Source organism: Lithobates pipiens, unplaced genomic scaffold, assembly GCF_037356315.1.
Source record: "Lithobates pipiens isolate NorthernLeopardFrog02 unplaced genomic scaffold, aLitPip1_a1.2 Scaffold_8, whole genome shotgun sequence".
Classification (NCBI taxonomy): Eukaryota; Metazoa; Chordata; class Amphibia; order Anura; family Ranidae; genus Lithobates; species Lithobates pipiens.
The window spans coordinates 483,912,609-483,936,112 of NW_027507903.1; the positions used below are offsets into that span (position 1 = coordinate 483,912,609).

Sequence of the window (23,504 nt, forward strand, 5' to 3'; positions counted from 1 at the left end):
ATTTATAGCATTTTTATTTTCTAGTAATGGCGGCAATCAGTGATTTTTTAGCGGGACTACAACATTGTGGCAGACAGATCAGACACTTTTTGGGGACCAGTGACACTAATACAGTGATCAGTGCTAAAAATATGCACTGTCACTGTGCTAATGACTAAGGATGAGCCGAACACCCCCCCCCGGTTCGGTTTGCACCAGAACCTGCGAACAGACCTAAACTTTGTGTGAACTTTAGAACCCTATTAAAGTCTATAGGACTCGAACGTTCAAAATCAAAAGTGCTAATTTTAAAGGCTAATATGCAAGTTATTGTCATAAAAACAGTTTGGGGACCTGGGTCCTGTCCCAGGAGACATTTATCAATGCAAAAAAAAGTTTCAAAAACGGCTGTTTTTTCGGGAGCAGTTTAATAATGCTTAAAGTGAAACAATAAAAGTGTAATATTCCTTTAAATTTCGTACCCGGGGGGTGTCTATAGTATGCCTGTAAAGGGGTGCATGTTTCCCGTGCTTAGAACTGTCCCTGCACAAAGTGTCATTTCTGCAGGAAAAAAAGTAATTTAAAATCACTTGGGGCTATAATGAATTGTCGGCTCCCAGTAATATGTAAACAGTCATTGAAAGTCATTGATAAAAAAAAAAAAAAAAAGCGTGGAGTTCCCCCAAATTCAATTACCAGGCCCTTCAGGTCTGGTATGGATATTAAGGGGAACCCTGCGTCAAAAAAAAATAAAACAATGACGTGGGGTTCCCCCCAAATATCCATACCATACCCTTTATCTGAGCACGCAACCTGGCAGGTCGCAGAAAAGAGGGGGGGCGAGAGAGCACCCCCCCTCCCTCCTGAACCGTACCAGGCCACATGCCCTCAACATTGGGAGCACAGCGCATCTATCCTCTGTCTCCAGCAAGAAACATACATTCCACATTAATACTTATGCTACCAAAAAGAGTGTTTGTTGTAAAGCAGCATTGCTCCTTCTTGCTGGAGGCTGCCATTTTTCTGAAGGCCAGATCCCCTGAACAGCAGTAAATCATATAGCAGAACTAAACCCATTGATTTACGGGTTTCAAAAACAGTTACATTCCTGGAATACCAAGATTGCCAACTGTTACATTTGCTTGTGTCCCCAACGAAACTGTCAAACCATCAAATGACTGGTGTCATAACTGATTACATGTGCAGCACCATGGCAGTTACAGATCAAACAGAAGCAGCTTCCTTGGCTATAAAGGATAGGAAGGCTTATTTCCGCTTTAAGACTGTCAGCAGATTTGGGCTGGCTGTATTGCAAAAAATGGCCTGGTCATTAAGGGGTTAAATCCTTCTGGGGCTGAAGTAGTTAAAGTATGTGGGGAGCTGAGGGGAATCCCCAAAAGGTATGTATTGCTAGTAGCTGACTTGACTCAACCATCACCTACTTATAATAAAAAATACCACCCTTACATTGGCTACATTTTAAAAAGTCACACTACCTAAAAGTATTATTTTATCTATAGAAGGAGTATGGTGGAATAAGACACATTTTAGATTATAATAAATTGTGGGGACTGCATCAATCTCACAGCCACAGTTGCCGTTTCTGTTCCTAGCCACTTTGACATTTTGGGTATTCCCACCCACCTTTGGGATGTTCCTATCCCTCCTGTTGCATTTTCCATAACAAGGAATGAAAAAAAATTCATAACTGGGGCACCAAATGTGCACAATCAGGAGCTCAACACAGATATCTATCCTTGAGAGATCCATCTACTGCCAAACCCTGAAATAAAATGTTTGGGTACAGTGTCTCTTTAAAAGGAGGGAGGAGGGGGGTACATTTCAGAAGCAACAACAGGAATACTCAACTTGGAAAGTGGACCTGTACACATATCAAACACAGAATGGCGTCATAAGGCAGCGGGCTGGGCGATGCCACGTTCCTCCCTCGATTTTCTGGCAGCACAGAGAGCAGGGTGTGTGTCAGGCCAGAAGAGCAGATGTCCTTTGCAGTATTACGGGAACATGCTGATCTTATTTTCCGAGGTCTTATAATATCGTACCATTAATTCCACCCAAAACCTCAAAGACCAGCAGAGTCTAAAACTGGGATTTTTTTTGTGAACTGACCCCAAACCCAGCATTGGTTGGCTAAAGTGTCCAGCATATAAATCTCTATTTATTGCAGCAATACACTCTAGGCCTATACATTTTAATACTGTAGTTAAAATAGAACTCTGGCAAGGTTAGAATACCTGTCCAGAATAGGATATTGAGAAAAGGTAACAAACGAAGTGCCAGAAAGCAGTGCAATCCAGAGACTCTAAAGGTTTCCCCAGCTTCCACAATAAAAAAAAAAAAAAAAAAGGTTTTGGCTAGAGACACGCTTTAGGCTGGGTTCACACTGCAGCGATGCGGGAACGCCGCAAATCCGCTGCAGGTTCCCGCATCGCATACCTTCCGACGGCAGTTCACACTGCCCTATGCGAACTGCTGAGAGTGTCAGTGAAACGTTAATGACACCCCCAGATCAGTTCGCATATCGCAGTGCGATCTGCAAACTCGGACAGGAATCAGAACACCCATGCTATCCGATTCTGCTGCGGACCAAAAAAAGGGTCCTGTGCGAGTTTGGGCCGAGTGCGATGCGAATTCAGCCATACTATCTGTATGGCTGAACTCGCATCGCACAGAGATCGGATGTGATTTGCACTGCCTTACATCTAAAATGCCTTACATCTAAAGCCTTACATCTAAAATTGAATTTGATTTATTTTCCTGGTTCCTTCTTTCTCAACAACATAACAATGACATTTTTAAATAAAACATTTCCATTTTCATTACATAATTTTAGACTCACTGATCTCATCAGTGGGTTTCTGCTTGTCTATGCAATACCAGCAGATCAAGGGTGGTGGAAAGAGGCCGGCAGGGTGCTGTAAATAACATTCTGTAAAACATTACAGCACCCCAAGGCCCCTTTCACACATGCGGACAGTATGTCCATATTTAATCCATCCATTTGCGGATGAAATACGGACATACATGCATCCCTATGGGATAGCGGGTATCTGCGGATGAACATCCACAGACACCCGCTATTGTCTGCCTCCGCTATGGTCCGATTCTGCAGACGGAGGAAAATCCTATTTTTCTATCCGTCTACAGAGCGGGTCGGATGAACACGGACAGATGGTCCGTGCTCATCCGATCCCCATAGAGGAGAGCGGAGAGCTGACATGGCGGTCCCTGCACAGTGTGCGGAGATCGCCCTGTTTGCCGCCAGCTCAGCGGGGACAACGGAGCGATCCCCGCTGAGCGAGCGGATCATCACGGGGCGGATCATTACTGATCCGCCCCATGTGAAAGGGGCCTAACTCAATACCCCTCTCAAGAACCCTCAGCCCCAAACACAAGCAGTGGGCTGGCTCTTGGGAATATCAAAAAGCCTTGATGGGTGGATGTCAGTCTGGAGGAAACAATTTCAGTACAGGAGAGGAGCCTACACAACTGTGCAAGTCTGAAGGAAAGGCTTGTGTTTAGCTTTAGGGACAGCAATTTATGGCTAAACTAGCAGCTGATAAAGCTGGCCAAAGGCTTTAAATTCCAAACATTTGTTTAGTCTCAGCTCTTATAATGCCAATCTGACTGGCCTTTTTTCATTGGGAAAAAAAAATCCATCATCCGACTATGAAAGAAAATCTATTACAATCATGATACATTCTACACATGCTACGCATCTAGGAGTGAAGAGCCAAGCCCGTGACGTCACGCCTCCAGAATGGTGAGCTGGCTGATGAGACTGAAAGCGCTTGTTTGTACTTTCTTTACTGTAAGTGTGGTTTTATTGGGGGCTTTTAATAAAAGGAGTTAAAATGGGAAACCTTTCTGTTCCATGTAATTTATTGAGGAGATACTAGTATATGGGAAGCTGAAGCTCTATTGGAGTCTGTGGAGAAAGCTGATGACTTGAGCCGGTCCAAGGGAGTAATAAAGATGAGAATGTTGTGATTTGCTTAAGGTGGGCAGGTTTTTAACCTGGTGTGTGGTGGTGCACGGAACACTGGACACAAAGGAAAAGAGGAATAAGATCATCATGGTTGTTTTAAAGGGGAGTACCAGACTTTTGTTTATTTTTTGATTCACAATTTTTATTTTTTGTTGTATTTTTTTATTGAGTCTGACTATAGAGTCTGTAAATATCACTATTCAGATGGAGTAAGGAGCAAAAAGATTGTTCACACTGACATATGTTTACACACTAATTATATAGTTGCGCGGCACTAATTCATCTTTAGATTTATGTTATAAAGTGTTGTGATATCACTATATAGTGTTTAGCTAGCAATCTATACACAATTTACATATACTTTACATATACTTCTTGGTTTGGAGTCAATAGTAGAATCACTGATTGATAATTAGATATTATTAATCATGATAGAAGCACACTATGACATCACAATGCAATCAAATGTAGCAAGGAACTTTCCATGCCATGTAACCCAAATTTCATTCAAAATCACTGCAAACATCTCTGCACACAAAATAACAAACAATTGGAAATCTGAATACAATTCAGTCTTTAACTCGCCTCGTAGCTCGCACACATACATATACAGAAGTCATTTCATCCGCACCAACAGACAAGACTGTCACAGAATCACGTGCATGCTACCTGTAGCTGCTGTGAGCTGTCTGTGAGATTGTCCTCCCTCCTTCGTGCCTCCTCCAAAAGCTGCGCGTTCTTCTTTTTTTCCACTTGCTCCTTGTGCTTCAATGTTGCCACCTTTTTATTCTGATCTTTCATTTGCCTGGAAGAAATAAAAAATACAGAAAGCTGAATATATAGAACAATGCTTATGAAAGTGCATGTAAACCCTAATTTGTTCATTCTGCACTGTGAATAATAAACAATTGAGACATCAAAAACACTTGCATTTTTTATGCATCTCCGCTGCATTTTTACATCCAAAAAACGCACGAAAAAATGTGTGTGAAAAAAATGAACACACACCTTTGGGTCCCCGTCACCAACATCTTAACTGCGGGCAGCTGGCTATGACTACTTGCGGCTTAACAGCTGGCTGCCTACTGTGCATGTGTGAGCTGCGCTGCACTTTGTGAATGATTCTGCAGACATGTCCCAGAAAGCTGCAGGTAGGGAGGGGGAGGAGAAACTCCATTTAAATTGTCTAGGCGATCTGAGCAGAAGTGGGAGCAGGTACCTGAAAAAAAAAATGGGAACTTGCCCCCCCCCCCCCCCCCCTAAAAAAAAAATAAAAAATACAAATGTGACGGGGTGATTCCTTCTGGGTGAAGCTCTGTTTTAAATACAGTTTTCCACCTTCAAGTAGGCCTGCCAATACTTTTACTGTCAAAGGCTGGTTTAAAGCGGCAGTCAATGGATTTGAGTTCATGATTTGCCCAGCGGTGGTGGTAGAAGGGCTCTTTCACATTGATGCACTATTGAGCAGCTTTTGATGTATTCCCATTGACTTACAATAGAAGGTGCCTTTTTGGTGCACTTTTGTATAACTACCCCAAAGATGCAGCATACAGTACTTTTCAAAGGGCAGCGCACCTGCAGCAGGAAGAGTTACATAGGATTTAATGGGGAATAGTTTTCATGTGCTTTTGTTGCCCTGAAAAAATGCACCAAAAGTGCACCAGTGTGAAAGGAGCCGAAATGATCTTACTTTGATGTTTCGCCAGGACAGGTTCACTTTATAGAAGAACTTCGATCACACATGAAAATATACCATGTAATAAAGCTCTATCACTTCTTAAAGCCAAACTCCAGGAATGATCTGCATTGCATACTTAAATTGGTCCAGCCTGGAACATTGTAAGTATGCATATTTCATACCTGATGAAACTCTGAGGAAGCTGAAAATGTATTGAAGTAGTTGCCACTACTACAATGATAATCATGATCTTCTGAGTCCTGCTGGGAGTTCTTTGAGAGTGACTGCACCACTGCACACTGACCCCACAGGGGGTAACTTCCACCATTCAATTCAGTGAATACTTTAATCTGCTTTGGTCACTTGATCCCGCAGCTTCCGCTATCATGTCAGTGAGCAGCTACTGAGTAAAAAGAGGGAGAGCCGACAATGGCTGGCCCATGGGAACCTATGGATGACGTCATGGCTCCCAAAACTCCCAGCCATTGTCAAGCGCTCCATGAGCCAAAGCTGCAGGGTTCCATGACTAGACTGGGGCAAAATAAAAATAGGAAAGTACACTTGTTTTTTTATACAGGTTAGGCAGGATAGGTAGAAGTATTGAGGGGGTGGATGGGGAATTTGAAAGAATAGCTAAACTTCAACTTTTCTTCCACATTAAAGTGGTTGTAAAGGCAGGAGGTTTTCATTTACCGTAACACATTCTCTGCTTTAAAGTAAAAAAAAAAAAAAGCTTCTGAGTCCAGCATCCCCCCCCCCCCCCCAATAATACTTACCTGAGCTAGATCTCAATCCAGCGCTACACCCGAGAACAGTGGCTCACTCCTCTCTCCTCAAGGGATATGGAGGCAGCAGTGGGCACTTGTCTCCTGATGTGGTCAGTCTGCGAGAGCAGAGGATGGGGCCAAATCGCACGGTGTGTGCCAATGAACACACAGAGCCTGGCTGGGGATCGAGTGCACACACGTGACCCCAGAGCAGGCAGCTTGCTATGGGTGCACCCAGAAGGAGGAGGAGCCAGGAACGCTGGTGGAAGCCCTGAGAAGAGAAGATTAGGGTTGTTTTGTGCAAAATCACTGCACAGAGAAGGTAAGTTTGACATGCTTGTTTTCAAAAAAATAAAAATAAATAAAATTTTAAAATTACTTTAAGGCCCCTTTAAGAAAATTTGCAAATAAAATTTCAGCGATATTCACTGAAAAACAAAAAAACAAAAGAAAAACAAGGATGACCAAAATGGAAAATAAGCTGCCAAATATAATTGTAAAAATGTTGATGTAATTGCAGATGTGGGTGGATTTAAAGGAGGGAGTGTTAACGGGTTTGCAGCACAAAGCCAGCTAATGGAAAGGCCTCATTGTGTGGTTTGGATAAAGGACACAGGCCGTGACTTTGGTCCAATCCAAGTAAAATTTAGCTGACACGGACACTACTAACCAAGCCTCTGGACGAAGATCAGGTCCCGTGTCCTCTAACCACTCAACACGTGCTGGGGAGGATATGCAGACCTCTAATTTAGACAACGTAAGAAGAGGTCATACATACTCATTTCCTAACGAGGCAAGAATAGCACAACTGAGAATTATGTCTGTATCAGGGAAAAAAAAGATAAAAAGTAAGAGAGCGAGCAAAGAATAGAGGAGATAATAATAAAAAAAAGACTTTAAAGTCTCCCCACCCAGAAGAAAGCCACTTGTGTGCTAGTTTCTCTTTGAGTCTATGGGTGGCCAAAGTTGGGCAGATAGTTCAAGAATAAGGATTGCAAAACACCATCCTGATGTTCATACAGATTTAAGAGAGAATATGAAAGAGAGCCACCTATAGGTATAGTACTGGAAACCTTAGCAACATCCCAATTCCAGAGAGAACACAAAAAGGGGATTTTATGGGCAAAGGATGAAGAGCAGGGGAAGGGGAGGGGGAAGGGGAGGGGAAGGGGAGGAGAAGGGGAGGAGAAGGGGAGGAGAAGGGGAGGAGAAGGGGAGGGGAGAGGAGGGGGAAGGGGAGGGGAGGGGGAAGGGGAGGGGAGGGGGAAGGGGAGGGGAGAGGGAGGGGAGGGGAGAGGGAGGGAAAGGGAATGGGAGGGGAGGGGAGGGGAATGGGAGGGGAGGGGAATGGGAGGGGAGGGGAAGGGAATGGGAGGGGATGGGGGATTACAGAACATAAAGAGAGTGAGAGGGCAAAAGAAAAACATGGAAAGAGGCAAGAGAGGAGAAGAGAGGAGAGTAAAACAAGTGAAAAAAAATAAAAAAAGACATAAAATGGACGAGAAAACATCACACAAACAGGTCTCCAGCATTGTTTTATTTAGATGCAGAAGAAATTGATATTGTTTTTCGTTTACATTTTTCCCTTTGAACACATGTGTTTCCATGTGTTCATAGTATCTAATCTGCCCCTGGATGCACATATTTAAATTTTCTTTAACACAACTAAACTGAATGCACCTGAACTCAAGTAAAAGCACAGCTTTCATTATACCATTTAAAACCATTACAAGTATGTAAACACTTTTAGAAATGTTCTGTAGAACCATATAATAATTGCATGCTTGTTATTGCCTGTTTCAATTAAACCTTACAGCGGGTACAATTTATTTATATTGCAATACCAGGATGCTGAAGAGCAAAGTCTGGTAAAGAACATATTTTAAATGCAAATACAGTTTCTCTTCAAGGGTAACACAATGTTAAGGTTAAAAGGCTCATTAGACTTATTTTTTTTTTAATAGAATATAACATAAGAAAATTACTGATCAACAGAATATGGACTAATACTATGAAGCAAGCAGAGGGCAATGAATGGGTTAGGGGATCGGTATGCTCATAGCAGAGAGCTCAAACATTGCAGCGGGTTGCCTGTCACCTGGTCCTCGGGGACACAAAAGCTTTGCTGATGAGTCTTAGAATCATCCAGGGAAGCCGGGCCCATTCACACAGACAATGGCCCGTCAGAGCATTCACAGCCTGGACAATTGCATCAACACACTGACTCTGCCTTTTTTTGTGCAGGTAAGCCTGAACTCAGCACTAGCTGCTGGAAAGCCGCGCTGACAAGGCAGACACTGATCTCCAGTGCATTGATCCTAGAGAGTGCAGCTTGGTATACAGACCATTCAAGAGCACCTGTTACAGCCTACTGCCAAGTTCTAACTAAACAACATAAGATCGGGAGGTAACAGTTTGCTCCAGCGAAAACGTATTTTCCATTTTGGATAAAGCGGGGAAAGGTTTATGGCTCATTCACACTTGCAGTTGCACTGAATATACAGATGTCCTTTTGCACTGTGAGGAAATATTGCTGATGAATCGATACCAGTGCATCACACTGTTTAATTTTTACGTTAGATCTTTATTAAAAAGTCACACGTGGTAGTTCATTCTGATCTGTTGGTCACAACATTTTCAGTGCACACCAACAGAACATCTCATAGGGAACAAGAGCATGCCCATGCACTATATCAATGTTGGTAGATCTAACAGATTGTACAGTCAGGTTGTTACATGTTAATCATGTGTAGTGTGTTGTTAATCATGTGTAGTAATTTTAAGCTCATCTCTGGTTACAAGGAAAGGACTTGAGAGGGGTCATTGAAGTAATTATAACTACTGTTTTATTAAAAACAACATTCTGCTTGTTTTAATAATTGAGAGATCTAGTATCACACTGAGATATTATGAAACACTGAACTCCAATCCGTCTCCAGACAGGTCCCCTTTGAACCCAGAAGCAATGAGTTGACAGAGGAATTAGCTGGTTGTGGTCATTATTGTGCCTCCCAGTGTGAGTTTTTATCAGTTATTGAGGTTTGGGCGTCAACCAAAGAATATAAGTTCGAGCCAGTGAGAAACCACGAAGATAATAGACCGATCCAAGTATGGCCAGGCCTGGCGGATGTTGTATTAATAACCTAACCAGTGCCTCTTAGGGAAAGATGGGAGAATATAGGAGTTTTAACTCTCACACGATTAAACTATGGAGCACTTAGTCACTTATGTCGCGTACACACGATCGGACTATCAGGTGGACTTAGCCCGACGGACAAACTACCGGACTTTGAAGCGGAGGTCCGCTGGACTTTCCGAAACAAGCGGACCTGCCCACACACGACCAGACTTTTCCGGCGGACTAGGTGCAGCGGACAAACTTGCGGCGGACTTTTGAAATGAACGGACTTGCCCACACACGGAGGAAAGTCCGTTCATTTTGAATGCGGCTCCAGGTAGACGGGACTGGGGAAGGAAGTCAATGTCGCTGCCTGCGGCGGCGAGATTGGCACCTCGCTGGCCCCGTCACCTCACGCCCCCCTTCCTGAGCCGTACCAGTCCGCGTGTCCTCAACATGGAGGGGTGCCAAAGCACCTTGTCCCCATGTTGATGAGGACAAGGGCCTCTTCCCGACAACCCTGGCCGTTGGTTGTCGGGGTCTGCGGGTGGGGGGCTTATCGGAATCCGAGAGCCCCCTTTAATAAGGGGGCCCCCCAGATACTGGCTCCCAACCCTATGTGAATTAGTATTGGGGTACCATGTACCCCTACCCATTCAAATGGGGAAAAGTGTAAATAAAAAAAAACACAACACGTTTTTAAAATAATTGATTGCACAGCTCCGGGGGTCTTCTTCCGTCTTAGGTGGTCTTCTCGCCGGACTCCTCTGCTGTCTTCTTTGAATGAGTATGGGGTACAATGTACCCCTACCCATTCACCTGGTGAAAAAAGTTTAAATAAAACACAACACAAGGTTTTAAACTAATTTATTGCTCAGCTTCGGTGGTCTTCCGCGTTGGGGGTCTTCTCGCAGGACGACTCCTATCTTCTGCTAGCTCTTTTACTAGCGGAGGAGATCGGCTTTCTTCTTCGTCGCCGCCGCTGTCCGGGGGTCTTCTTCCGACTTTAGGGGTCTTGTCCCCCTCTTCGGGGTTCTTGTCCCCCTCTTCGGTTCTTCTTGCCGGGCCCCTGCTTTCTTCTTCCAGCTTTTTTTTTACTAGCGGTGGCCCAGTCTTCTGTCACCACCTTCTCTTCTTCTTCCTTGAGATGTTGACTCGACGCTCTCTCTGGCCGCAATGACAGGGGCACGTTGTGCGGCGACTTATATAGGCACAATGAGTGGGGTCACCGGGTGATTTCACATGGTGACCCCGCCCCCTTATGATGTCACAGTCCCAGCATCCTCCGGGACTGACATCATAAGGAGCGGGGACATCACCCGTGACGCCGCCCCTTGTCCCTATATAAGTCGCTACACAACGCTTCCCTGTCATCGCGGCCAGAGACAGCGTTGAGTCAATATCTCAAGGAAGAAGAAGAGAAGGCAGTGACGATGACAGAAGACCGAGCCACCCCTAGTAAAAGAGCTGGAAGAAGGAAGCGGAGGCCCGACAAGAAGTACCGAAGAGGGGGACAAGACCCCCGGACAGCGGCGGCGAAGAAGAAAGCCGGGCTCCTCCGCTAGTAAAAGAGCTAGCAGAAGATAGGAGTCGTCCGGCGAGAAGACCCCCAACGCGGAAGACCACCGAAGCTGAGCAATAAATTAGTTTAAAACCTTGTGTTGTGTTTTATTTACACTTTTTTCACCAGGTGAATGGGTAAGGGTACATTGTACCCCATACTCATTCCCATAGGGTAGGGGGCCGGTATCTGGGGGCCCCCTCATTGAAGGGGGCTCCCGGATTCCAATAAGCCCCCCGCTGGCAGACCCCGACAACCAACGGCCAGGGTTGTCAGGAAGAGGCCCTTGTCCTCATCAACATGGGGACAAGGTGCTTTAGGGTGGGGGGGCGCAGGGCCCCCCCTTCCCCAAAGCACCACCCCATGTCGAGGGCACGCGGCGTGGTACGGCTCAGGGGGGGGGGCGTTCGCTCGTCCCCACCTTCTTTCCTGACCGCCCAGGCTGTGTGCTCGGATAAGGGTCTGATATGGACTTTGGGGGGGACCCACACGCTGTTTTTCCTGCGTAGGGCTTCCCCTTTAAGTCCATACCAGGTGATGGGGCCAGCGACGTGTCAATCTCGCCGATGGAGGCGGCGACATTGACCTCCTTCTCTAGCCCCGTCTACCTGGAGCCACGTTCAAAATGAACGGACTTTGCTCCGTGTGCGGGCAAGTCCGTTCATTTCAAAAGTCCGACGGACTAGCACACAGACAGCTGGATTGTCAGTCCGGTGGAAAATTTTGAGTCAAAACTTCTAAGTCCGCCGGACTTTTGGGGAAAAAACACACACACGGACGGATTGTCCGGCAGACTCTGGTCCACTGGACCAAGTCCGCCAGATAGTCCGATCGTGTGTACGGGGCATTAGTGAATTTGGCCATTTTGTGACCCTGTAGCAATTTTCCAGAGACAACACAGCACAAATATTGAGGAGCAACATGCTCTGGGACCACCAGGAAAAGCAAGTATAACAGAAGAGGAGGTCAAAATTTGGCTTGGGATGTCCAGAAGCCATTACTTGATCATTCCAGAAGAATCCATAATGGAATCCATTTTATTTAAATAATAGAATACCTATCGCCCAACTACAGCTATTTTTTTCAGTTGTATATAGAAGGGCAAAGCAACAGAACCATAGCAAGTTTATTTCAATAAAAGGTTCAAGCAAACTCTTTGTACAAAGGCAATCACTGTTGGGGGCTCGTGGATTCCCTCTTTATCAGTTTTTAATATATAAATAGAATATAAAAAAAAAAAAAAAAAAAAAAGAGTCTGTGTCTTGGATTTACAGAGTTGCTATCAACTTATAGATATGCTCATCAGCAGCTGGTTGTTGCAGGTAAACATAGCACTAAGCTCATGACACGCTAGCCGACAGAGCCAGAAGTGTCCAACAACATCAGAAGTGACCATGAGCAACTGTTCAGCAGACTCTTGAACAAACCAATAGCAAACCAATTAGCAGCTAACAATCCGCTGATCAGAGCCATTACCTGCAATGCAACCACCCCCCACCCGCTGCGTCTGACATTTCTCCACCTGCTTCCCACTCCACATACCCTGCCGTGACTAAAATGCCCAACCACCCCTCCCGCCACTCTAATTGCCCCTTTCTGCTCCGCACCAATTCCTGCAGCACAATTCTCTTTTTCCCTGTCCCCGCCCCCCAGCACCAATCCCACTGGCAACACTGATCCACTGCGGCTTCCCTGCAGCTGCCGGCTTCCCCTCCTCTGCCCACCCACTAGCTTTAGATGGTTCAGGGGAGCAACAATATTATATGTATCCCCCCGCCCCACCATTCCAACCCACCCTCTGTAGTGGATCCCCCTCACTGATTCCCAGCACCCAGTCCCTGCAGCTTTCCCTCCTCCTCCCAATTACAGCTGCTACTGGGATAGGAGATCAGTGTCAGGATGGAGAGCGTGGGAAGGGCACTAATATTTACCAGCCCCCTTCCTTTTCTTGAATGAACACAGTGAGCGTTGAGCGTTCAGTACCGATTACAGTGTTTATTCATCACTGAAGTATAGTAAACACCGTTTACTATACTTCAGTTTGTGAATGAAAAAGAGTCACTGTACAACGACTGCTACTCATTCATACGCAGTGCAGCTGAGGCTGCAGAGAAAGTTACTGAGGAAAAAAAAGATACACCAGGGGTCTGTTTAGACTTCTGACATCTCACCAAAAACCCCCAACATCACCGCCCTCCCCCCCAAAAAAATACAAAATATTAAAAATACAATTGTAAAAAACAAAAAAAAACAACAAAGTAAGGCCTTGCTCACACAGGGAATACTACTGCGTACACTCCTGACAGACGTTCCTTGTATCCCTGTCCAAGCAGTCCCACTGATGTCAATAGGGATGTAGCAACTGCATGGACACAGCTGCTGCTCTAGTTTGACATTCGTGTGGGTCCGGGTGTCCCTGAGCTCACGGTGTCTGCGATTGGGACCGAGCACTCACACCCACATGGATGTCAGATTGGGAGCAGAGGCTGTGCCCTTGCAGCCATCCCAATCAATATGAATGGGACTTCCTGCATGGGGATACGTGGAACACCTCTGCATCTGCATGTAGGTAAACACAGCCCTCCATGGGCACCTCATGTGAACGAGGCCTTAGTGGGAATTTAGCGGAAATGTTAAGTTTGTGTTGCACAACTACTGCGGAGCCTAAAAAAAATCAGTATTACATTTTTTTTTTTATTCTACAGGTACAGTATATCAATTAATATACATTTTAGTGTATTTTTTATCCCAATTTGATAAACATTTGCCAAACTATTGCAGGGCCTAAAAAAAATCAGTAGCACTTTTTTTTATTCTACATGTCACATGCTTTCAAAAATCGTATAGTTTGGGCGGTCTTTTATAAACTCTGAAAGCTGCAAGTGAAAAATGATAATCTCCAGATTTAAGTACAATTGTTTTTATTTACAGTTTTGCGCACCTTCGGTTTTCACCATTTCACAAAAAGGTGCAATTTAAAAATGTACAAATATTAGTTATTTATTAACTCAATACAGTTTTAACTTTTATATTTAGTAGGAATTAAGCAAGAATTTTGTACGTTTTGCCAAGTATGTATCCACTGACGATTTCAATGTTTTTTTTTTGTGAAAAATAGGATTTTTGTACTCACCGTAAAATCCTTTTCTTTGAAGTTCATTGACGGACACAGCTCCTTTAAATCTTGACCTCGCCACCTTCAGGAGTGGACTAGGCAGAACATGTAAAAGATGTAAAAACAGCAAAACTGCACAGCAACACCCAGGGGGCGGTCCCACTGGCTATAACCCCTCACTCTGCTTCCTGCAGCTCAGTTTGTCAAAAAGCAGTACAAACATAAATAGGAGGGGTGGGTGCTGTGTCTGTCAATCTTGACCTTAGGGACGTCCCCAAGCAGTGTAAAAAAAATGAGGGGTGGAAGTTTAAAAAAAAAAAAAAAACTCCCAGAGAATTTCAAAAAGTGACAGGGGAACCAGGGAACACACTAAGGCTTCATTCTCATGAGGCGGATCCGCTGCCTCTGAGTCTGCCTCTGTCCGCCAGCATAGCAGGAGATCTCTCCGTTGATCTCTGCTGAGCCGGCAGATGACAGGTCCCTCTCTGCTCACTAATCGGGTAGGGGCTTGGCGAGCACCGTTGGTTTCTATGGAGAGATCAGATGAAAACGGACAGCATGTCCTTTTTCATCAGATCTCACCCGATCCGATCCGCCAGTGACGGATCCGAACGTAGGGCCATCTGCCTGCTTTTGGCCGATCGGACCAGGTTGGATGTCAGTGGACATGTCACCGCTGACATCTGTCGCTCCACAGACTAGCATGGAATGCCCGTTCAGGTCCGCCGTCAAAACTGACAGGCGGACCTGAACGGTCCGACAGTGTGAAAGGGGCCTAAGGGGGATTTACTAAAGCTTCCAGTTTTTATTGAGAAAGGTTAATTTAACAAGCTGAAGTTAGAAGCTGACTGGCTACCATACACAGCTGCACCAGATTCTGAGTTCTCCAGTGTTAGTAAATCTCCCCCCCCCGTCCTGGATTTCAAAAGCCATAAAAAAAAAAAAAAATCAGTCCCTCAGCTAATATGATGAATTCCCAAACTGAGCTCATATACAAAATTATCTTCTGTGACCATGACTAAAGTTTACCACCTATTTAGAAACAACGGGAGCCAAGTCGAACTGTGGGCAAGCACAAATGTTTTTGGTTATCCACAGATGTCATCTACTCATAGCCATTGTTTGTGCTAGTCACTGTCACCTGACTCCAGCACTGAGGCTCTCCAAGGCGTCCGATTTCTCTGACCCTTGACGACCTGAAGCAATTAACAGTTTTGACACAGTAGCAGCTTTAACTGTCTTACAAGGGGATAATGGAAGTATGTACACAAACTGACCACACCAAGACACACAGGGACGCCAGTCCGGATGCAGGTAATGCCCTCTAATTCCAGGTGTCGTAGGATTACCGGGGGGGGGGTCACTTACTAAAAGCAACTGACTGTTTGGAATGTTTGGTCACTTCAACACTTGGAGGGGCACTGGGAATCATCAATGAATTTTGCTTACAAGATAACTATCTCTGCAAAGCTCCAAGGATTGGAGCATGACAACAGTAGGGTCACTGTACTCAGGAATGTCTCAGTAATCCTAAAATGCTGTGTAAACAAAATCACTTTCAGTACAGGGGCTTTAAAAAACTCAAACCTACACCAGGAGGATTTTTTGGTACAAGATTAAAAAACCAAAAATCAGATTGTAAAAAAAGTTTTCACCGTCAGTGCAAAATATAGCACCCTTAGGCCTTGATTTATCAAAACTGGCCTCTACACAGACACAATTTGACTTCTGTGCACGTGCATGGCCCCAAATACAGACTGAGTTTGAGGACACGCACCTATACTTAAGGATGTCCATGCTGCTGAGGCATCTCAATAGACATGAAAAGAAATGCATGCATGCGAATGCATGCAACACCTGTGCATCTCGTGTAAGCAAAAAGACCCTTTGCATGGATGTCTGCTTAGGTACACCCATGGGAACTGTACAACGAGTAAGTATTGTAATCCCTAGGACAGGAAGTGTTAATTGTAGAACAGGTAAATGAGGAGGAGAAAAAGCCCAAGATAAGAAAATTAATCCAGTCACACATCTAAAGACTGGTACACTGCAGTATATTACATATTTTTAAAGACACTTAAAAAAAAAAACAAAAAAAAAACTGGCCCCCTACCCAAAGTCATTTGCTGCATACACTACAGCCCAACAGCTGCCATCTGCCACACCATGATCACGGCAAACAGTGTTAATCCCCCGAGATTTCACACTTATAGCAAGTATGCTCATCATCTATACACATCCGCCTTACGTAATACAATGCACCAAGAACTGAAAAGCTGAGATGTTATAAATCCATGAGCAACTACCGATGACTAACACTTAGACTGCATGCTAACAGAGTTTGCATTTGCATTAAAGGACAGTGCAACAATCCATTGCTTATCCCTTTCTACCTAAAATATAAATCCATGGAAGGGCCTTTAACCTTAAATTAATGTAACTACGCAGGGTTTGCAATACAAGATAAATGTAATAATATTTGTCTGCTGCCTTTAGTTTACAACAATGTGTTAAAAAGGCACAAACTTCAAGAATAGGATTTTTGACTTGCTAGTAAAATCAATTTCTTGGAGTACATACACAGACTGTTTAACCATTCTGGAACATGAAAAGAAACAGAAGGCACGTGGCACATTATCCTCAATAAATGGGTATTTATTTAATACAAAGGTAAGTATCATACGCACAAACATTGACTTGGTGGTAAAAGAATATCATAAGAATATCATAAAATTCCTCCACATAGGTCCATAAGAACTGTCTGCATGACATGGGATTACCTCCATGGAAGCATAGACTGGCTAACGCGTTTGGAGAAATTCCTCTTCCTCAGTGCCTCTGAAGAAATCAATGTTTGTGAGTATGATACTCACCTTTGTATTAATTAAATAGCCATTTGCTGAGCATATTGTGCTAGGTCCACGTTCCTTTCGTTTCTTTTCATGTTCCAGAGTTTTGGCTTCCCCAGTCTGTGGAGGGCAGTGAGAAGTGCATTATCCAACAATTAGCATCAAAGCAGAGAGTGTATGGTCATGTAGAGGTACACTACACAGTGCAGGAGATTGATTGGTGTTGTGTTTGGATCTTTTCTGACTGGGTTACAAGCATATAATAATTAAGAGGGGGATGTCCAATAGCAGTCAAACTGAAGGGTTGGGCAACACAGCAAAGAACGTATAAGGCCAACATAACAAAACAGGTCAAGGAAGGCTTGACAGAACCATAGATCAGCTTGTAGAACCTTATGCCCAAAACTGACATCAGAAAAGGCCCAACTGTCTACCTGGTAGAATTTAACAAACGCGCCTAGGTGGCCCTTGTAAATCTGAGAAACAGATGCCTGAAGCTTAAAATCCCATAAAATACTACAGATATGATAGTACAGTTATGATAGAGCATGTCTTTAGAAAGGAAGTTAACCCTAACTTTTAAAGCAGAGATTCTAAGGATAACTTGTCTTATCTGCCTAGCAATGGTGTGAGAGAAGCAGGGAAACCCAGCAATGGTGGTGAGAGAAGCATGGAGATCCCAGGAGGTACAAAAAGGGAATCATATTACCAAAAAGAGACAGCAGCTAAGAGGTAAACTCCTGACAGTGCATATCACATCAAGACAGTGGAAAGAAAAGTATTTTTTATGTTTTAGAGCAGGACATAAAGAAGATCAACGCCCTGGTTAAAGCGCTTGTTAACCCCCAAAAAAAGAATGGATCCTGCTTCTTTAAAGCATTTTATATGACGCAGTGCTTGTCCTGTGTCATTTGGCCCCCTGTAACACCTAACAAAACCTGGCTGATCCTGCCAGTTTCTCCCCATCCCTTAGTGATAAACAGCAAAATGTCATCAGCAACAAAGCGGAGTTTGCATTGATGACAAGCAACTCCTGGCCCGAGATATCAGGATGGTCACATACGAGTTGAGATAAAGGCTCTTTAGCCAGCCCGCAAATCAGTGAGGACACAGGGCAGCCTTGTCTGCTCCACTAAAAATAAGGAAGGTGGATTACTGAAAGCCTTCATACTTAACAGGTGACTGAGGAGAGGAGTATAATTCAGCCACCCAGGTGCAGAACTGAGCCCCAATGCCCCGTTGTTTAAGTAAATAAAACAAGTAAGGCCAGGACAGAGTGCTGAATGTTTTTTTTAAAGTTAAGGGGAAAAAAAAAAAAAAAAGGAGCATGGATGGGATGTTACGCTTACAAATAGCTTGATCAAGATTGTGGCTCGACGTACGTTATCTCTTGCGGGGCGAAGGGGCATAAATTCCACTTGGTCTATATGGATGAGATTGCAAATGCCAGCGTTAAGCCTAAGAGCCAAACTTTTTGCTAACAAAAACAAAACAAAAACAACCTGCAAGACAAAAGGCATAATGAGCTAGTATGCATCGCATACTAGCTCATTATGAAATACTTACCTTAGATAAAAACATGTCTTCCAGAGTTATTTCCGGGTTCGCAGGCTCCGGTACTGTGTTTGGCCGGAGACGCAATGATGTTACTCCCGAGCATGCGTGTGGGAGCCAGCGATCAAGGCACAGCTCTTGAAGGAACAGCATGAGCGAGCAGTTTCTTCAGTGCGCATGTGACGTCGCTGCAAGTTTAGGAGAAATTCATGGTACCTACAGGTAAGCCTCATTATAGGCTTACCTGTAGGTTAAAGTGGTATAACAACCAAAGATATAGGGTGATCATTTGCCCAATTAGTATCATCCGTGTTCAGCTTCAATACATAGTAAAGCCAGGAGGGTTTCCGAATGCAGGTGGCTGCCTTGTCGCATGTAATTTAAAGCATCTTTGTAGTAAGGGTAGAGATATTTTGGAATGGTGGATAATTGTTCCAGTTTGATGTGGATTGATTTTTGAAAATGAGAGGCGTGAAAGGTTCTACAAATTTCACACCTCCCATCCAGTTATTGGACAATCAACAACTGGCTTACACATTCCATCATGACTGGCATCAGTGTTACTTTGATATATGGATATAAATGGTAGGGTATGTTCCTGGCACTCATTAGAACTGAGGAGGTGGCTTGGAATAAGCCATGAAATATTTTCAATATGACAAAGTCCAGCTATATGTGGCAAACTACTACTAGCTATACCATGACCTGGATAAATGAGAACCTTCATAGACGAATTTTGGATGAAATGGTTCTTTAATTGCAATTGTGATTTTTTTTTTATTAAACCTTGCTACAATTTCATCTGAACTCATCTCCTTTCCACTCTATTCGAACACTTTTCTGACTCCAACCAGGAAACACCAGCAGGAATGATCTTTACAAGGCAAGTTACAAAAGCCAAGTAGAGAGAGAAGGAAAGCACATAATAGCACGTTACTATAGGTAAAAATAATAAACCGTCTATAGAAAAAAAGCAGGCATTTATATTCATAAGCAAGAGCAAAAATATGAAGCACAAGAAGGCCTCATGTGCATGGTCGTAAAGGGGCCAAATCGCACGCAAAGCTTGTGCATTGACATTCCCGGGACCTATTAAAACTAAGTACAGCCACCTATTCAGATGCATTAGAAGTTGACTGTACATGGTAGTGCACTGGGGGGGGGGGGGGGGGGGGGGTGTGTAAAGCACCTGCATGCACAATAACTTATACTCCAAACGCAAACTATCTGCATTTGGATATGCATCGGTGCGCATCTGGGTGCTTTACACAACTACAGTGTACAGCTGCACCTTCCAATGCGTCACTGTACACAGTGTGGGTCCTAGTAATGTAATTACGTAGGCTCTGCACGCTGTACAGCTGTGTGCATTATGCTAAAATCTAGTATTAAACAATGCAAATAATAAACAGCTTTCTGTGTTGTTGATTTACCTCTCAATAAATCCGTCAAGCAAGCAGAAAAGCTAGACACCAAATTCATATTAATGCAAGATTCTGTGTGTCTCCTAATTTTTCTTTTTGTGACAGCTGCATTTTGTCTTTGCCTTGTAAGAGCTCCATACACACTATACAACTTTTGTTGTCCACTTTCCTTTAGATTTACCAAAACCATGTAGTGCAAGGGCCTGCCTGATTGAATACAAATTGAAACTCAAAGCGTAACTCCACTTTTGTTGAGAAAATAACATTCCCCTCTGGGTGATCTGTGTACATTACAAGGATTTTAACAAAATTTGTTGCAGATTCCTACCTTTTTTTATTCTGAAAAAATCCCTGTGTGTTTCTCTGTGCCTCTGTTCTGAGTAGGTCTAATAGGAGTGTTTTCATAATTAACTGTCAGGTGCGGAGCTACAGAGCACTAATGAATGAGAAAATCTGCTGGGCCTGCATCCCTTTAGAAGGGTTCCTATTGAAAGTACTGTATTTTTCGGACTATAAGACGCACTTTTTCCCCCCAGAAACATGGGGGAAAATGTACCTGCTTCTTATGGTGCAAATATACGATTGACACCGCCCCCCCGCACATGATCCGGAGCGCTCTGAGGCCTCGGCCTTAGGAAAGGCCACGGCTTCTGCCTCCCCTCTGTATACAGCTCTGTACAGTGGAGGGGAGAGTTCGGATGGTAGCAGCGCTGTGGGCTGCATCTGTAGTCCCCACAGCTCTGCTCTGTGACAAGTGCAGTCACAGCCATCCCTCCATACCCTGGTAATACTCTGCCATACCCTGCCGATACCCTGCCAATACTCTGCCATACGCTGCCAATACTTTCTATGGTAATGGTCACTCTCCATTTCACAGGCACTGGAAAATATTTTAGCACACCATTCAGATCAGAATATTTTTTTTTTATTGTTTTCAACCCCTAAAAATACAGTATATCTCAAAAAATGAAATTTTTGTTGCAAGGGATGCCTGAAATCTGACTTGCATCTTGGGCAGACTTCTGGGAAAATGTGTGAGCCAATCACACAAGCAGGAAATTATGTTTCTGGGGAGTAGTCAATACACATTCTGTGTACAGAAAAATCCAGGTAGCCATATTGCAATGTAGTCTCAGAAAATTACATTGACTGCAGATTGAAAAGGAAAGTCATTTTTAACACTATTCAATTACAAAATGATTAGTGTCGCAATCATATCCACTATATTATTTTTTCTTTATTTGCTATTCTTCCCTCCCACGAAAGTGGAGTTACCCTTTAAGGTTTGACCTCACATTATATGGTTTTGGTAAATCTGAAGGAAAAAATCTACAGAAAATTGTATAGTGTGTATCCAGCTTTAGGATTATGTAATTCAAGCAATGAATCCCTTAACACGGTTTTAGTGTCAGTTGTGAACATGCTCAATGACAGTTAGTGAAAAGCGGTGCAGCATTAAGGAGAGATAAGTAGGGAACAAAAACATGGTCACTTATAGTACACACTAAAAAAAAAAAAAATTTTGTTGGGAAATCCTGTCCTTGGGCAATTCAAAAGAGAAGCATTCAAACTGACTCATTCTTTTTAAAATGTTTTCTAGTAAAATGTACAGTGAATTTTATTTTACCAGTAAGTCAACTGGAAATTGGAGTCTAATACAAAGCTTCTGGCATTGAAGCTGTGCATGACTTCTGTCACAAACCAGAGGTTGCTTTTGACAAAGGACCAATCAAACTCAAAAATTGAAATGTACCAGATCCACTCACCGTGATGTCATACTGTGCCAAGCCATGTGTCCAGAAAAAAGAGAAGCAAGAGAAAGTTGAAGAAACAAGAGTTAGTGAACATGGAGAAAGGCTATTAATAACAAGAGAGACATGCAGAGGAAAAAAAGAGGAAGACAGCATACCACTCATTACATCACTTCATTGTCAAAATGTCTGCCAATAAGATTCCTATGTTAACTTTAGAAACAATGGGCAGACTTGTTTGTCTCTAGGTTACTTTTAAAAGCTGAAATCTGGGCAAACAGAAATACACAGATGAAATACATGCATGGAAACTGTTGTACTTGCCAAAATATTTTTAGGTATGTCCACCCAGTCTTTAGAGACTGACAGTGCAGTGCAATGCAGGGGGGCCTAGAAGGGCTCAGAAAAATGCTTTCCTGCTTCACAGGTGATCAGAAGCCCAACTTTACAAATGAGAAAAAAAAATCACAGAGGACCCCCGCATTGCAAGGCTTAAATGCGTTTTAGGTCTGGGGTTTACAGTAAAATGCATTATTATTTGCCTTACCACTGCTCTTGCTGGCTCCAACATTTCCCCCCTCTCCCTTACCATCATCCCAGAGAATACAGGACTATTAACCCCCTACTGTATGTGGTAAGGACAAGCTTGTGACTGCAGCTGTGAGGGGCTTAGAGAGGAGGCTGTAGGGGGCAGTTTGCACCACTGAAGAGTGGAATAAAGTATTTCTTCTTATTCTGACACCTCTAGAAGCATTTAACCCTTGCAGTGCAGGAACTGGGATTTAATATTAACACTAATTAGGGTACTTATGTATTTTGTTAGTTTTAAAATATATTGCCACTTTTGCAGTCAAATAGGGATAAAACCTACTTTTTGTTTATATGTCCCATTTACATAGCATGACTATATTGAAAAACAGCTGGTTACCTTTTTTACTTGCTTAAAAGTCCTACTTAGCTTTCCTCTTCTACAGTGGGAAAAATAATAATTTTAATCCCTGCAGATTCTGTAAATTTGCCCACTTACAAAGAAATAAATGATCATAGGTGTATTTTAAATGATAGATACAGAATATCAACCAAAAACCCAGAAAGAAACACATGATACAAATGTTATAAATGGAGTTTCAGTTCAGTAAGTAAAATAAGTATTTGATCCCCTACCAACCAACAATAATTCTGGCACCCACAGATTGGCTACAGTATGTGCTCATGTGGTACACAGATCAGTCCTGTCAATTTAAGAAGGTGCTCTCAAAGAAACTCGTCCACAGAATCTCTTGCTTCCATTCAAACCTCACGATCATGGGCAAGACCAAAGAGCTGTCAAAGGATGTCAGGGACAAGATTGTAGACCTGCACAAGGCTGGAATGGGCCATAGGACCATCAGCAAGAAGCTTGGTGAGAAGAGGACAATCGTTGGACCGATTATTCGCAAATGGAAGAAATACAATATAACCATCAATCGCCCTCGGTGTGGAGCTCCATGCAAGCTTTCGCCTCATCGGGTAAGGATGATCATAAGAAAAGTGAGGGATTAGCCCAGAATTACATGGGAGGAGCTTGTGAATGATCTCAAGGCAGTTGGGACCACAGTCACCAAACAAACCATTGGTAACACAATACGCTGCCATGGATTGAATTTCTGCAGCGCCCGCAAGGCCCCCTCCTCAAGAAGGCACATGTACAGGCCCGTCT

General features: G+C 43.5%; 1 protein-coding gene across 17 annotated transcripts in view; it reads right to left on the bottom strand.

Moving 5' to 3' along the window:
• The window catches only part of ERC1 (ELKS/RAB6-interacting/CAST family member 1), a 430,374-nt gene that overhangs the window by 155,558 nt on the left and 251,312 nt on the right, over positions 1-23,504 (bottom strand). For 11 of the 17 annotated variants that reach the window (XM_077468912.1, XM_077468911.1, XM_077468906.1 and 8 more), the window contains 2 exons: positions 21,821-21,832; positions 4,658-4,793 (listed from right to left, as the gene is read on the bottom strand). In XM_077468912.1, coding sequence (XP_077325038.1) covers positions 4,658-4,793; positions 21,821-21,832 — 148 coding nt within the window. The remainder of the gene's footprint in view (positions 1-4,657; positions 4,794-21,820; positions 21,833-23,504) is intronic. The other 6 variants (XM_077468908.1, XM_077468919.1, XM_077468905.1 and 3 more) reach the window with 1 other exon arrangement.